Source organism: Tasmannia lanceolata, unplaced genomic scaffold (assembly GCF_043159265.1).
Source record: "Tasmannia lanceolata isolate RefF3 unplaced genomic scaffold, GAP_Taslan_0.1 ptg000008l, whole genome shotgun sequence".
NCBI classification, from domain to species: Eukaryota; Viridiplantae; Streptophyta; class Magnoliopsida; order Canellales; family Winteraceae; genus Tasmannia; species Tasmannia lanceolata.
In genome coordinates this window covers 32,878,846-32,895,543 of record NW_027518685.1, presented here as the reverse complement: position 1 = coordinate 32,895,543, position 16,698 = coordinate 32,878,846, and the positions used below count along the sequence as shown (strand labels likewise).

The 16,698-nt window shown below is 37.9% G+C and overlaps 2 protein-coding genes across 3 annotated transcripts; one reads left to right on the top strand and one right to left on the bottom strand.

Moving 5' to 3' along the window:
- Window positions 1-5,658: 5,658 nt before the first annotated feature.
- DMC1 (DNA repair (Rad51) family protein) lies at window positions 5,659-10,772 on the top strand. Of its 2 annotated transcripts, XM_077386916.1 has the most exons (15): window positions 5,659-5,744; window positions 5,835-5,917; window positions 7,011-7,102; window positions 7,190-7,261; window positions 7,367-7,405; window positions 7,670-7,727; window positions 7,813-7,858; window positions 7,964-8,009; window positions 8,500-8,561; window positions 9,020-9,086; window positions 9,369-9,461; window positions 9,555-9,623; window positions 10,115-10,193; window positions 10,284-10,450; window positions 10,561-10,772. In XM_077386916.1, the coding sequence occupies exons 1-15, from the start codon at window positions 5,731-5,733 to the stop codon at window positions 10,603-10,605; spliced, it is 1,032 nt and encodes a 343-aa protein (XP_077243031.1). In that variant the 5' UTR covers window positions 5,659-5,730; the 3' UTR covers window positions 10,606-10,772. The 2 variants fall into 2 exon arrangements, with proteins under 2 accessions (XP_077243031.1, XP_077243030.1); XM_077386915.1 differs by lacking the exon at window positions 5,659-5,744 and having other exon boundaries at window positions 5,815-5,917.
- Window positions 10,773-11,250: 478 nt separating this feature from the next.
- LOC143885234 (stem-specific protein TSJT1-like) lies at window positions 11,251-14,935 on the bottom strand. Its single transcript, XM_077389309.1, has 4 exons — window positions 14,579-14,935; window positions 13,209-13,449; window positions 11,767-11,887; window positions 11,251-11,657 (listed from the first exon to the last, which is right to left on the bottom strand). The coding sequence occupies exons 1-4, from the start codon at window positions 14,776-14,778 to the stop codon at window positions 11,470-11,472; spliced, it is 750 nt and encodes a 249-aa protein (XP_077245424.1). The 5' UTR covers window positions 14,779-14,935; the 3' UTR covers window positions 11,251-11,469.
- Window positions 14,936-16,698: the final 1,763 nt, after the last annotated feature.

The window sequence follows — 16,698 nt, the reverse complement described above, 5'->3', positions numbered from 1 at the left end:
AGTTCCTAGCAAGTGTCAAGAAGGAGCTTGGAGTTGAACATGCCATGGTGACACCTCATATACTTCAACATGCATTGAAGATTGGAGGAGAAGTCACATGAGCCATATCAAGTTGAAGATGTTCACTCAAGCTGAAGAAGTCCTAGAAAGTGCAAAAGAGCCGACACATTCCAAGAAGACTCATGGTATTCATTTTTAGAATGTATTTGGAGTCCTCTTGATTTTATTTTTAAATGCACTTTCAAAAGGTTTTCAAATGGTCTTCATACTTAACTTTTTACATATTTGAAAACCACACACACACCCAAAAATGTGTTTGAAAACCTAGGACTTAAACCCAAGACTGTGGCCCAAAAGTCCCTGATTTTTAAAATTCAAAATGGAATTTCACATAGGGCCGGTCGACCGGGCTGAAATTTTGCGAGCATGTTCCTGAGAATAGTAACGACACCTTGGTAATATTTACCGCACAAATGTACAAGACGAGTTAGCAAAATATAAAAATATAGTTGCGCTCAAGCATCGAAGCTTAGGGGTGCAAATAAGTAGTGCCAATACCAAGAACTTTGGGGAATTTCTTATTTTTTCAATCTTTTTGCGAAAATAGATGAAAATATAAAAGTACTAAACAGAGAGACCTAATAGTGTTTGGGGGATCATTCCAGAACCAAAAGATTTTGAAAATGACCTGCAAATGGGCATTTTTTTAGTTTACTTTGCACTCGGGCTCGGCTCTTCAAAGATTTTGTGATTTTGTTTGATTCTGGTACTCAGATTTTGGAAATTTTATTCAAATTTAGGGATTTTTATTCAAGCAAGGCCTATTTAGGGTCCGGTCAAAATGATGTGTCGACAGATGCCCCTCTTTGGCAGAGTGTGCTTGTTACACGAATACCAAAGCTGACGAGACAACACATTTTGGCCGGCCCGTCTTTGAAAAGATTAATTTTTTGGATTTTGGTTTGGAAACACAACATTGACAAGGATGAATTTGTGAAACGTCTTTTCATCGGACTCTAACTCAACTACCATATTAGTGAGATAGCCTATCTTCGACTCTTAACTCAGCAATCAGGACACGTTGGTGAGATAGCCTCTCTCCGTAATCTTAACTCAGTTATCATAACACATTGGTGAGATAGCCTCTCTCTAAACCCTTAACTCAGCAATCAGAACATATTGATGAGATAGACTCTCTCTGAACTCTTAACTCGGCAATCAGGACATATTGGTGAGATAGCCTCTCTTTAGACTCTTAACTCGTCATCCATATCGATAAACGAAGACTTTTATTGAAACAAGCACACACTAAATATTCTCTTGTATTGACAAACAAGGACTTTATCAAAGTAAGCATATACTAGATCTTCACTTATTTGTATTGATGAACAATGACTTTATCGAAATTAGACAGGTCACAGCTTGGCATTTCACTGCTAATCATCAGGACATGTCAAATACTCAAACATTTGGGAAAACTACTTTTCGCCCAAACATTCAATACTCCAAAGGAACTACCTTTTCACCAAAAGACAATTAGACAGACCATTGCTTGGCATTTCACTGCTAACCATCAGGATACTACTTTTCATTCACCACTTCAGGGAAACTATTTTTCCGCCAGACGACAATTAAACAGACCACTGCTTGGTATTTCACTGCTAATTATCAAGATACTCAAACACTTCAAATGACCTACTTTTTTTTACAAGACGACAATTAGACAGACCACTGCTCGGCATTTACTGCTAATTATTATGATACTCAAACACTTCAAAGGAACTTCTTTTTCACTAAACGACAATTAGACAGACCACTCGGTATTTCACTACTAATTATCTAGATACTCAAACACTTCAAAGAAACTTCTTTTTTCACTAGACGACAATTAGATAGACCACTGCTTGGTATTTCACTGCTAATTATCGGGATAACTATCCGGACTATCACTTTGAATCTATCCCTACTAGATATACAGGTAAACCTGACTCCTATTTTTCAAGGTAGCGGATCACCTAAGATTTATATGGTCCTGTGGAAAGGCTCCATATAAACCGACGCAGATATACCTGACTCCTAGCGGTACATTGCAAGGTTGACAACTAAACAGACCATAGCTTGGCATTTTACTATTAATTGCTAGGACAACTAGACAGGCCACTGCTTGGTCACAAACTTTACAGTGGTTTCTAAAGTGTTATGCATTGAACATTGCTATAAACCTTATTAACTAGATCCAACAAAGTCTACACCCCAAACATCATATGAAATGTGGACTGATAGGAAACATGCACTTAGGGGCTGGGAGTGTCCCGCTTATGTTAGGAAGCTACACAAAGACAAATTAAAATTTAGAAGTATTACTTCACAGGATATCCCACCGAATCAAGGGGGCATTACTTTTACCTTTCAAAAGAAACAAGTGTTTTGTAAGCCGAAATGCCACAAAATGCACCTATGACACTATGAGCAATGGGAGGCATGATTCTGATTCTGTTAACCTTATTTTATAACCGCACCTCATTTGTAGCGTGAGGATTGGTAGGACTATGATAGACTTGCTGAATTGGTTCAAAGCCCATGTATGATCTCATAGGCATCAGAGAGTGGTGATCATAAAAGCTACAACAAAGTGATTAGGGGCGGAGCCAGGAATTCGCTTCAAGGGGGGCGAAAAAAAAATTTAAAAGAATAATTTCCCTAAAATTATCTAGCAACACCCACATTTTTTTTTTTTTTGAAAAGTGACAGTATTTCCTTAAAATTAAGGTAGCAATCAGGACCAGGAATCCCATCATGCTTTACAAAATATAAAAGGATAAAGTCCCAGGCATTCCCGAGACCAATTCGAAGATGCAAGAAAAAGAAAAAATACAAAGTCGTAAACTATCATTTCTTCCTTCCAGTAACCCGTTTTCTTTCCAAATCCCGTATCATTGTTTGTGTCCCAATTACTGAGTCCCTATAGAACTACATATAAACTAGTCATTCTAGTAGAGAATAAGCTTCACGCTGAAGATCTGAAGCTCTAAATCAAAAGTGAATTTTTGAGAATTTATAGAAAGGCTAAAGCACCCAGAAGGAAAAGTCTAGGCGAAAAACAAAGTCTCTCAAGCCATGACTAATGAATATTGGGTATTTCTGGGTATAGGTAAGGGATTCGTCCAATTCGGGCCATCTTCAAAGCACAACGAGCAGACTTACTCAAAACATAGCAACTTCTCAAGAGGAAATCATTAAATGCCCGAATGACGAACATCTCTCATCCTTGGCAATACACTTTCATACTTAAGATGGTCTGATAGCCTCTGCTTCTAATCTCCCTACAGTTCCTTAAACTTGCAACTATTCAACATAGATCTAAGTTTATTGTGCATCAAGAACTGTGGAACCAACTGTACTCTACATTCCATAATTATAATTTTGTATACCTCTAAATTTGCTATATCTCATTCATTGTGGCATAGCAATTTTTTCTTTTACTTTAAAGTTCATAGAGACAAGGAAACAAAAAAAATGATTTTCATGTTGCTTTCTAAGTTCATCTTTGTATTATTAAAAATTTCTTGTTTGTGGTTACATATAGGCCTAATTACTCTCTTTATGTATCTTACTCTTTCTCATGCCAAACAATCTGTCCTTATTAAGGTCTAGACTTGCTGGCTGGTGCTAATCTACTATGGTTTTTCAACTCTTCAAGTATTTTACATAATATTTAGTTACAAAATGAACATATGAAAGGAATTTGTCTTCAGCCGCGTGAGAGGAATTTTAGAAAAACAACAGTAAAAATCAGCTTTGGTGTGATTTTGGAAAGGCCTTTCTTTTGGCTTGGAAATGATTGAAATCTCCGTCTCCCCATGTAACAGCAAAGAATGTTTAGAAAACTATCTCTAAAAATCAGGCTTTTTGCGATTTTGGAAAAGCATGACTTCATACTTGGCGTCAAAGGGTAAAAATCTGAAATAATTCCATTTGTCCCTGCCTCACAAAAGTAGGAAATTTAACTGGGGCAAAGGGTACTTTTGTCATTTTCAACAGGTTGAATCGTTTTTTTTTTTCCTAGTTTTTAAGGGGGCAATTGCCCCGTTGCCCCTTGCTGGCTCCGCCCTTGAAAGTGATATCGAATGTCAATGTGGTGAAATGGGTAGAAGCAATAAATTCTGAAATGGACTCTATGTACTCAAACGAGGTTTGGATTCTAGTGGACCCATATGAGAGCACCGAGACAACTTGTTGTAAATGGATGTACGAGATGATGAAGAGCTTTCAAAACCTTTAATTATGAGGAGACCTTTAATTAAGGTGAGACTAGTGGCAAAATGTCTACTCATAGAGCTAACATTGATTATGATGAGACCTTCTCGCCCTTAGCCATATTGAAGTTTATTGGGATTTTATGGGTGGAAACTGTGTGTATTTTGATGATGAGATATGGCAGGAGAAACATGAGTGATTGGCTGAAAGCTCTCTTTTTCACACAGTTGAGCAACTTGGGATTTGTGGAGACTTTCAAGATCTTGACGAGTCCCACATTAGTCGCACACCTCTTTTGCTCTGTTTGGTTGCCGGGTTTTTTTTGTGCCTGGGAGTTTTGTGGGAGAGTAAGTTAAATTTTGGTCCCATCCCATGTTTGGTTGCCTTTTAGCACTAGGTTTATTTTAATCCCACTCTTGTAATGATTACTTGTGGGGTGAATTTTTTAATCCCACTTTTGTAATGATTGCCTTTTCATCCCATCCCAAGATAACCCCAGGAACAAAAATAAACTCAGGAACCAAAAATAAGCTTGAGAAGAATTTTTTTCTACCCAACAGTTCAAGCAACCAAACAAAGGTTTTTTTTTCTCCCACCATATCTCCCAGGGTATTTTTTTCTCCCACATAACCAAACATGGGATTTTTATTTTACCAGGATACTTCCAGGACTCTTTTTTTCCCACCTATCTCCCAGGGCATTTTTTTCTCCCACATAACTCCCGGGAACAAAAAAAACCAGGCAACCAAACAGAGCATTTTGCAACAAAAAAATACCCCATCAGTTGTAACTTCACAAAAATGAGAGACTTTGCCTCCACATGGACTTTAAGTCCCCAATAGACTCCCATCTAGAAAAAAATACACCAAGCAAATGGATGGGATCGCTGCATTAGTAGGCCTGGTCCATCTAGAAATTGAGCCCACCAAATGAATGGCCATCTAAAAATCTAGAGATACTTTCAACAAGTAGGCACTTTGTGTGGGCCATGCTCCAAAAATTGTTCAGGCATGGTCTATTATGGTCGGGATTTGAACGAATGTTCTGGTATTGTACTAACTGTTCGGGTCGACACTCGAGCATTGTACATTACTCGTAGCATCAAACCATCACCTATCAAAAAATGAGATTTGCTAGGGACCATCACAGAAGGCACTTCCCTGCCCCGGCTGTTGCATGAGAGAGCAGCCACATAGGCTGAATTAACGAATAAGGTAAAAGCTGTTGAAAAGTGAGACTATATGGCTGCTCTCTAATGCAACAGTCAGTTCGCGAAATGCATTCTGCGATGGTCCCTAGTAAAACATCATCCCATCTAGCGGGAAACAAACTTTCGGATCTCAACAATTTATAAACCCCAGTTATGAGTATTTTCAATTCCGGCCCCTATAAATACCAGACTCGAGTAACAGCATACATACAAAATCTCTCTCTCTCTCTCTCTCTGCAGCGAAATTCAAAAGAGAAGAAAAAATGATAGATTTCAAGTAAGTAATACTCTGTTTTCTCCCTTTCTTCATCTGAAAATGGCGTATTAGAGAGCTAACATGAGAATTCATGCAATTGCTGGAGCTCAGACCCGATGAACAGAGTCAGCTACAGCTTGTTGAAAGAGATGACGTTGAAGACGAAGAAGATTGCTTTGAAGCGATTGATAAACGTAAATCTCAGCTAAGTTTTGCTTCAAATAGTTCGTTAAATGTAGATTTCCTCAATTTCAGCTGCTTTTCAGTTCATTTTTTCTATTATACTTCGTAATTCGACTGGATCTTAGATCTTTAGCTCTAATCTCCCTTCATTTCAACGAGAGATGAAACTCTCAGCTTAATTGCTCTTCAAATAGTTCGTTAAATGTAGATTTCCTCAATTTAAATTGCTTTTCAGTTCATTTTTATGTTACACGTAGTAATTCTACTGGATCTTAGATCTTTAGTTCTCATATCTCTTCATTTCAACGAGAGATGAAAATCTCAGCAGATTATTCTTCAAATAGTTCGTTAATTGTAGATTTCCTCAATTTAAACTGCTTTTCAGTTCATTTTTCAGTTATACTCGGTAATTCTACAGGATCTTAGATCTTTAGTTCTCTTCTCGCTTCATTTCGATGCGAGGTAAAAACCTCAGCTAATTTGCGCTTCAAATAGCTCGTTAAATGCAGATTTCCTCAATTTCAACTGCTTTTCGGTTCATTTTTATGTTATACTCAGTAATTCGACTGGATCGTAGATCTTTAGTTCTCATATCGCTTCATTTCAACGAGAGATGAAAATTGCAGCAAAATTGCTCTTCAAATAGCTCGTTAAATGTAGATTTCCTCAATTTAAACTGCTTTTCAGTTCAGTTTTATGTTATACTTAGTAATTCGACTGGATCTTAGATCTTTAACTCTCATCTCGCTTCATTTCAACGAGAGATGAAAATCTCTGCTAAGTAGGGCTTCAAATAGTTCTTTAAATGCAGATTTCCTCAATTTCAACTGCTTTTCAGTTTATTTATTTTTTGTTATACCTAGTAATTCGACTGGATCGTAGATCTTTAGTTCTCTTCTCGCTTCAGTTCAACGCGAATGAAAATTTCTATTGCAGTGATTTCAATCGGTTTTCATTTACTTTCATTATTTCATTTGATTTATTCATACTCTGTCTGTAAATTTCAATTGAGAGCACTTACTTTTCATCCACAAACATAGAATTCAGGTTCCTCTGTTTTCACGGATTACGTTGTTTTCTTCACCAATCTTCACTTTATTGCAGTGATTGCTCAGGGAATCAACGCTGGCGACGTCAAGAAGCTTCAAGATGCAGGGATCTACACCTGCAACGGATTGATGATGCATACAAAGAAGGTAATCACTAAACAGTTTTATGGCTTAAGGTCCGAAGATCGGTGAAACTTTTTACGACATTTTCATCTATTCTCGTCTTTTTTTCAGAACTTGACGGGGATTAAGGGATTATCTGAAGCAAAGGTCGATAAGATCTGCGAAGCTGCCGAAAAGCTCGTGGTTAGAACTCCGATATTTCAGAAAAAAAGCGAATCCTAGATTACGACTTTGTTTGATTCTTCTGTTGTTTGAAATCATCGTTTCGTTTGATTTTCCTCCTATCAGAATTTCGGTTACATAACCGGGAGCGATGTTCTACTCAAAGTAAGGCCGACATTGTCTGAATTTGTCAGCGAAACACCCTAGCTGATGGCTAGATGATCTGAACCGTTAGATCAGATCTCGGCATTTAAATCATCGATTAGATCGGTCTGCCCTGAATCTAACGGCTCCGATCATATAAATATATATATATATATATATTTACCTTCGGTTTAGCGCTGGAGTGAGATAGTTTTTGTTGTTTGTTGTGATTCGTTGTTGTTTTGTGAGAATCGTAACGCTTAAATGCTTGTTTTCTTGTTACAGCGGAAGTCCGTGGTTCGAATTACCACAGGAAGCCAAGCCCTAGACGAACTTTTAGGCGGTAACTTATGCCATTTGATTGTTTTTTTGTTTTCTTTTTGAACTTTTCATTATGAAGTTTTTCAAATGTGTTTGAATTTGTGAAGGCGGGATTGAAACGATGTCGATAACTGAAGCTTTTGGAGAATTTCGGTAGGGAATCGATGCTGGTGATACGTTTTTTTCGATTTTATATTCTACAAAAAGATTAGATAAAGAAAGACTAATTTATCTCGACCGTCGATTATAAATTGTCAGATCGGGAAAGACTCAGCTCGCCCATACTCTTTGCGTTTCTACACAGGTTCTTTCCTTATGACTGACATTTGCCATCACGATCTTTATAATCTAGCTTTTTTCCCACCCCCGCCACCCCCTGCAGTACGCATTCGCCCCCTTATAACTTGATTGGACGTCAAAAAGCGTTAAAGTTGCCCACTGTTCCGTTATAGGGGGCGAATGCGTACTACAGGGGTGGAAATATCATATCCCTTTTTTTGGGTCCATTTTACTTTAGCTTTCAAATTGGCGTGGTCAAAAGACCTTAAATAACGTAATCAATTCAACTGTTGCATGGAAATTTACAAAGAAGAGAGGGATACTCTTGTCTTTTCACACCGTGAAATACTTTTTAGTGTCGTGAAATGACGAGAATACACCTCCTTTGCATCTGCTTGAAAGAATCATGATCCCACTTTCATTATAATCATAGGGCAATAATAATAATCTTTTTATCTACACGTGTCTCAGCTCCATTATCAAACACCCTTCTGATTTTCCAAAACATTTTGCAGCTTCCTATCAGTATGCATGGAGGGAATGGGAAAGTTGCCTACATCGACACGGAAGGAACTTTGTATCCGATCAGTAGCATTATTAGTATTATTGTTTCTGTTTCGGTACTGGCTTTGAAATTTCAAAATTTCGGTCGAAATCTGGTACAAAACCCGAAACCAATATTTTATTCAATATTAAATTTCGGCCGAAACTATAAAATTTCTGTGAAATATTAAATTAATATTAAAAAAAAGCAGATTTTTGGGTCAAATTTTGAAAAAACCGAAATTTTGGCCGAAATAAATGACCGTTTCTGTTTTTGGTGGTTTCGGTGTCGGTCTCCACCGAAATCCGAAATTTAAAACCATGGTCTTAGGGCGATGATAAATTCACACCCCTTTAAAGAACGGTATATGGCAGACTTGAATGCTTTTTAATGTGAATTCACGTTAAAAACGGTGCGAATTTATCATTGCCCAATTCTTGTTAGTATCATTAATCCACATGGCGTTTTCTCCTCAACGTTTCCACTTGCAGCCGACCAGATCGGATTGTACCAATTGCTGAAAGGTTTGGCATGGACGCAGGAGCAGTCCTCGACAATGTAAGGCACCATCTCACTTGTTTTCTTCACTTTTCTCTATTGGAAGTTAAATTTAGGAGACCCTTTAGTTGAAGTATTGGACCCAGTTGGATTCAAGGATTTTATAAGCTAAAGCCTGGATTGTACATTTTTCAGGATTGTAAAATCCAGGTTTTAGCTCATTAAATCCGAGTTTTAGCTTGTAAACTCCAGGGTTATAAAATCCATGTATCCGAGAGGGAAATGGGGGAAAAAGGTTGTTTACTGACTTATTTAAGATTATGTTTGATTGTGGGTGGAAAGATCATATATGCGCGTGCCTACACTTATGAGCACCAGTTCAATTTGCTTCTTGGCCTGGCTGCCAAAATGTCTGAAGAACCTTTCAGACTTCTGGTGAGTTCATTTTATCATCCATTTTAGGCGCCACCCACAGTAAAAAAAAAAAAAAAAAAAGGGTAAAAATCCTAATGGTTGTGGGGAGTGCAGATCGTGGATTCGGTGATCGCTCTTTTCCGAGTAGATTTCACTGGGAGAGGCGAGCTTGCGGATCGCCAGGTAAAGCTCAACAAGTCAATTTCATTATGTTCTTGTATCATGTTTCCTACACGCTTTTTTACCCTGAACTAGATAGAGAGAAATTTTCTGCTTTTTAACATGCCCATTGCGGAGAATGTTAATGTTAGAAGTATAAATGATTAAATAACACTAACTCTAACAGCTTAGGCCCTGTTCGTTTCAGATTGTGACAACTGATGGTGAGTCCCAAAATTATGTTGGTGTTGTTTAATTTTGGGCCAATAATCTGTTGGAGCCCTCACCATCGGTTGTTACAATCTGAAACAAACAGGGCCTAAGCTTTTGGAGTAATTGGTTATTTCACATAGTTTCATACTCACGACAGGTCTTGGGTTCAAGAATGTTGAAGTATAAACGATTAAATAACACCAACTCTAACAGCTTAAGCTTTTGGAGTAATTGGTTGTTTCGCATTTAATCTTTGTATTCTCTCTCCGTGGGACGTGCTGACTTGAGGTGGAAATATGCAGCAAAAACTGGCGCAGATGCTTTCCCGTATGACGAAGATTGCCGAGGAGTTCAACGTTGCAGTTTACATGACCAACCAAGGTAAAGCTAATAATAGTCAATACCATTCCTTATTCTCTACGTCTGCTAAATAGAAAGCCTAACCTACTTCTAATTTTGGATTAAATGCAGTTATCGCGGATCCAGGTGGAGGAGTTTTCATATCGGATCCAAAGAAACCCGCAGGAGGGCACGTGCTTGCCCATGCTTCCACCATTAGGCTCATGTTTAGAAAAGGCAAAGGCGAACAGCGAGTGTGCAAAGTCTTCGATGCCCCTAATCTCCCAGAGGCCGAAGCTATATCCTTCTTACTCTTTATTTTCTCCTATTTTGGATTTTACTGCTGAAGCTATTGTTTTGTTCTGATGATCTAATCTTACAGTCTATTTTTTACCTTGACAACAATCACGTTTTCCAGATAACTCCAGGAGGTATTGCAGATGCCAAGGACTGAACTTGGAAGACTACTTGCACTTTATATTTTTCTTTCCCTTTCTGTTCAATTACTATCAGACCTCTAGATGAAAGCATCAGCCCCTTTACTGAACAAAAATTAGATGGTTGGGTTTTTGTGGCCCTACCCTACACCTAAAAATAATCCAATGAATAGTACTTGCCATATCAGCTGATGAATCTATTCTTCTATCATTAGCTGGAAAGATGTATATGTAAGGACCTGTTTGTTTGAGATTGTGTCAACTGATTGTAAGCCCCCAGCCGATTACATTAAGTTTGAGTCGCTCACCATCGGTTATCATAATCTCAAACGAACAGGGCCTAGCAATCAAACTTAATTGCCTGCTTGGATATTGATTTTCACAAGCTAAAAGGCTGGATTTTATGTGCTAAAACCAGTTTTTTTTATAAGCTAAAGTTTTTGGTCCGACCAGTTTCGTGTAGTTATGGCAAAGAAAAACTTCTCCAGAATTTCATGATTACACATTAAAAAGAGCCAAAGAGCTCCAATTTATAATGATATTCCTCTACATTAGTCATAACCATATCATTTCCCTCTAAATTGTGGACGGAAAAAACTTTAGAAATAGCAAAAAAAAAAGCTTTTTCTGTAATCCAAACAGGGTCTAGGGGATGCCCAGAGTCGTGGAAAACCAGTATATAATAGCATATAAATTCTTAATAAGAAGTCTTAATTTAATACAAGTCTTAATTTAAACACATAATATCATAGAATCTTCAGTAACAAAAAAGCAGGAATCACCTAGACAGGAACAAGAGATGATTCATAAGGAAAAAAGGGACAGAAATAACAAAGCAAGGCCAAGGAATAATGAAACCTTTCTGGGCCGCGGTAACAGGTTTAGTAATGAGAAGACCAATTTGCAGCACTCCCAACTCTAGGTATGCCTGAATCCTTCTTAGATTCAGTATCAACCTTATAATTTGCACCACAAACCTGCCCTTCACTATCGACCCTCGGCATTGGCTTCAATTCTTTCAGAGGATGCTCAAAACTTTGTAACCCACCAGAGGTTGTGAAGAAGCAGCCTTAGAAACACAAGAACAAAAAAATGAGATAAAGCTTTTAGAGAAGTTTCATTTCGAAACTTGTTTATTGGAATCAGCATGCTAGAGTTCGAATCATTTAGTAGAATACCTTTTGGAAATGGTGCAAATGATTTCCCACATCCCTTCTTAATGATCTCTGAATCGTCTGAGAGAACAAGATCGCCTTCAAAATTGGTTCCCCAAAAGAAGGGAACACTCCCATCAGCATCCTAAGTTGAAGATAAAAGATATGAAAAGTTTTAGAGATTGATTGATTGGGAATAGCACAAAGCCACAAGCCATAAGCCACTAGTAAGTAAGAACATATGAATTGAACATTCAAGCGGTTGAAACATAATGAATATCAGTTTAGCAATCCACAGAAGTCAGATTTAGAAAAATTCAGGGAACAAAGATCATTAGCAAGAAGGCATCCTAATTATACATGCTTCCCAAGATCTCCTAGCTCAAAATAAAACCTTAAAGGGAATGTTAGTATTACATTCTTCTTTCGTTTTTTCCTAATTGATGATCGTGATAGTAATAAAGAAAGAAGAGTATTTTCATCTAAAAAGGGAATAAACAAAGATTCCAATGCCAAATAAATGAGATCAGTAACAAAATTCATCAACAACCCTCTCCCATTTTCTCCATCTATTGGATGTTTGTAGTTTAAATGTAGGTGAATAATAAGGAAAGACATATGACTTGGACATTCCTGGTATTGAAACACGATGAAGAACTTCAGATATCAGTTTAACAATTCACACAAGTCAGGGTAGAAATATCAGTAAGAAGAAAGCATCTTAGTTATATAAGCTTCCAAAGATCTCCTAGGTCAGTGCCAAATACATAATCATCTTAGTTTCATCTCTCTCTCTCTCTCTCTCTCTCTCTCTCTCTCTCTCTCTCTCTCTCTCTCTCTCTCTCTCTCTCATTTTTTTCAACAATTGGAAGGTTGCAAGTTAAATGTAACTGAGTAATAAGTAATAACATATGGAAACATTCAAGGGACTAAAGCATGACAAAATATTTCAGATATAAGATCAACAATTCGCCCAATGCAAATTTTAAAAAATTCAAGGGCACAAAGATTACAAAGATCATTAGGAAGAAAGCATCCTAATTATAAATGTCTCCCAAGATCTCCTAGCTCAAAAATAAACCTCATAAGGCATGATAATAATATTTTCTTACCTCTGTTTTTTCATAATTGATGGTCATGACAGTGTTTCAAAACGCGAATGCGGGTCAAAACACGGCCAAAGCAAATCCTAGTTCGCTTGGCACGACAAGTTCAGGTACTCAGTTGACACGGTCATAAATCGGGAGAGTCAAAGTATGGACTCGGACAAGAACGTGAACAGGGCAAAAGAGAGTCGACTCGGGGGAGTCAACGATGATGCGGGAGTTTTGAAACTATGGTTACGATAACAAAAAAAAAAAAAAAAATTTTGCTCCCAACTAAATAAAGATTCCAATGCTAAATACATAAGATAAAAAACATAACTCATCATAAGATAAAAAGCACTAATTTAAGGATTTACTCACAGCAGCAATGAAGGTGGCTTTCGATGAGCTATCAAACAGAATAAATGCGAATTTTCCATTGAGATCTCTCACGACCTGGTCTGCAGGGTAAGGCCCTCTATCTCGCAAAGTTCTGTAAGCTTCTATTATGATGATGACTTCATCTGCAGCCTTGCTCAATCCATACTGTTGTTTCAGGAGAGTAATGTTCTCAATATGCCCTTGAAATACGCAAAATATATCGTGCACTACGGCAAATACTCTGCAAAAAATGATAGAACATGGTAATTGTTAAAATCACAATCAACCACACTGTAAAAGATAACAAAATTGCATAAATTATTTTTGAGTAGTAATTAAAAGACCAAGATTTTAATTTAGTATTCATTTTTTTAAGATATTTAATAGTTGGGTTTTTACATTGAATAAACATGATAGTAGATCATTCTCCATAATTGAAAAGGAAGGGGAGAGAAATTATAAATTATTGGGATAGAAACTGAAGAAAACAAAGAAAAAGTCAAATTTGGGGTCCTGTTTAAGAAGAATGGTTACACAGTTGCATAAAAGGGGAAAATGAAGAGGAAGAAAAGAAAGAGAACAAGCATAGGAACATAGGAAACACATCCCTCAGGTGTTTTTGCCTTGGAAAATCATTCATCATTCCCTAACAACTGTGAATGACAAAGAAATAAATTTTCTTGGGCTAATCAGAGAAGACAAAAAAAAGAAGAATATGAAATGTTGGATTAATATTTGTTAGCCAAGGAAATTAGAAGAGAAGAAGAGAAGGGTATATTCCAGATCTGAATGTTTTCCTTGATTGAAAACAAAAAATCAACTAATACTGATAACAAAATTAAAAAGTAACAAGAAAAATAACAATTTGAGACCTCATGATTTGGATAATTTGCCCTGAATCTGAAAACTGAAAACCAATCATTAGGAAAGAGATTGAAAAAGTAAAAGGGCAAACTGAAATTGGGGATTTTGGATTAGATGAACCTGGATCATTCTGAATCAATAATTAAAACCAAGTCAACAAATAATATGGGAAGAAATTAAAGAAAAATGTGAGAAAGATTGATCATCCTCTTGTATTTCAGTTATTTCCTCTGAAAGAATTGAAGAAAAGAGGCAGAAGAAAATGGAATCTAGGACTTGGGTCTTTCCCATGGAAGCACTTTGATCTTTCCCAATAAATATAGATAGATTAGCTCAAAAAGAACACTGACCTAGGAGATCTATAGCCTTGATCATCCAAGCGAAAAATTATTTATTTTACAATTGAAGCAAAATAATATCGAAATCACATGTTGATAACACTTACATGTACAAAGAACACAATCTGAAGAGAAATTTTTAACATATTTTGATCCAGATGATTTTACCTAGGAAGAAGAGGGTTTTGTTTTTCAGTGGTATATGCCATTGAACCAGCACTACCAAGGTTCATGGTGACAGATCCTTCATTTACAGAGCAAAAATGATCAATCAAAGATCTATTTCCTTCACCAGAATCCAATCTAGAGTGAGGGCTTTGAAGCCCTTCTGGGCATTTGGCCACTGATTTGTCAAAAACTGCTAACATTTTTCTCTCTCTCTCTAAAAAAAAAAACTTATCAGTGGTGGTGAATATGTAAAAGTATCAAACAGAAGAAAAAAGAGAAGGTGGGTATGGTGGCAATTTATGAAAGGGATGAAACCCAGATCTTAAAGTTGAAGTTTTCCTCTTCTGGTGAGTAATATTTCAATGTAAATCTTAAAATATATAATAATAATTAATTTTCATGAAAGAAATAAAAGATAAGTGGGTGGGTGCTTATCCAAATGCTGACTGTGAAGCGAATTAATAATTTGGGGAAAAGCAAAGCATGGTCAAATGACTCAAAATCTTAGTTTGGGGTCCATATTCATGTGATTTGGGTCTCATCTTGGATTTGAAGTCAATATGTGATTTTTATAGGGCGCTGATATTCCCCCCCCCCCCCCCCCCGTTTGGCTATTCCCCCCCCCCTGACGGCTTCCTAACGTTGAACGTTAGGATCTGACGTATATGTCACTTTCCCACCATTTGACCGGTCTCTCTCTCCACACACACACGTAGACCTGGCAAACGGGTGGGTCGGGTCGGGTCGGGTTGACCCGCGGGTCATGCTGGTGCGGGTCACGCGGGTTGCGGGTCAAAATGACCCGCATTCCTACGGGTCAGCAACCAGTGCGGGTGGGTCGGGTCGACCCGCGGGTTACCTGCATGTTTTTCCAAAACAGAGTTTTTATTGGACGGTAATAAATTCACCCCTTTCTATGTATGAATTCACCCCCTTCTATGTATGAATTCACCCCCTAATTTTCAAAATGGTCCGTACAACCTACACCATAGGATGATCCAAACCGTCCATTTGATGGGCCACAACGTAAATAGATCGTGCCCCAAAAATCATTGCCATAGGACGATCTCAACCCTTCGATCTATAGAATTTTCCATATTGTCAGTCACTCTTTAGATTGGAGGGTTAGAATCATCCTATGCTAATGATTTTTGGGGCACAACCTATTTACATTATGGCCCATTCAATGCACAGTTTGGATCATCCTATGGTGTGGGTTGTACGTTCCAATCATCCATTTTGAACATTAGGGAGTGTATTCATGCATAGTAAATTAGTAATGTTCATGAGTTGCTGGAAGTTGGGAGTCCTCAAAAAGTGAGATGCTATTAGAAGGGCTGATTTCCAAACACAAGTGTACTATTTCAGCTCAAAAAGTGAGATGCTCTTAGCCCTTGATCTCACTTTCTATTTTAAAATAAAAAATATAAAAAAAAATCCCAAAAATCACTGGTGCCCGAGGGTTGACCCGACCCAACCCGTGTTTTGCGGGTTGGGTCACCCGCGGATCAGTTTTGGCAGGTCACTAAAACCCCGACCCGTGCCCGCAAATTTGCGGGTGGGTTGGGTCAACCCGCGGGCACGGGTCGCGTTTGCCAGGTCTACACACACAGAACAGAACAGTTGGTGGGCCCAACAGAAACCGTTGGTGGTTTGGTGGGCCCATCTTTGAACAACGAGGCCCCGCCCATACCACACCATAGGATAATCCAAACCGTCCATTTGATGGGCCATAAACGTAAATAGGTTGCATCCCAAATTATCATTTCCATAGGTTGATCCTAGCTCTCCGAACTAAATAGAAACTACATCTTATGCAACCTCTATAGATTGTAGGGTTGTGATCATCCTATGGAAATGATTTTTGGGGCACAACCTATTTACATTGTGGCCCATCAAATGAATGGTTTGGATCATTCTATGGAGTTGGTCGTAAAGTAACATTAAGGCCCGTCCATGGTTTGGATAATCCTATGGAGTTGGTCGTACAGTAACATTAAGGCCCAATCGTAGGCCCCACCGATATTTTTTCAAATTGAAGCGTACCGTCCACAACATAGGATGATCCAAGCCGTCCATGGTTTGGATCATCCTATGGTGTGGTTCGTACCAATTTAGGC

Bases quoted from the DNA above. Each gene is read 5' to 3' on its own strand.
- LOC143885234 (XM_077389309.1), bottom strand. From the start codon at position 14,778: ATGTTAGCAGTTTTTGACAAATCAGTGGCCAAATGCCCAGAAGGGCTT. The intron at 13,450-14,578 runs GTAAAATCATCT...CATTTTTTGCAG, and splicing joins CAAAACCCTCTTCTTCCTAG to AGTATTTGCCGTAGTGCACG. The intron at 11,888-13,208 runs GTGAGTAAATCC...TCTTCAACTTAG, and splicing joins AAGCCACCTTCATTGCTGCT to GATGCTGATGGGAGTGTTCC.
- DMC1 (XM_077386915.1), top strand. From the start codon at position 5,815: ATGCAATTGCTGGAGCTCAGACCCGATGAACAGAGTCAGCTACAGCTT. The intron at 5,918-7,010 runs GTAAATCTCAGC...ACTTTATTGCAG, and splicing joins CTTTGAAGCGATTGATAAAC to TGATTGCTCAGGGAATCAAC. The intron at 8,562-9,019 runs GTATCCGATCAG...TTCCACTTGCAG, and splicing joins ATCGACACGGAAGGAACTTT to CCGACCAGATCGGATTGTAC.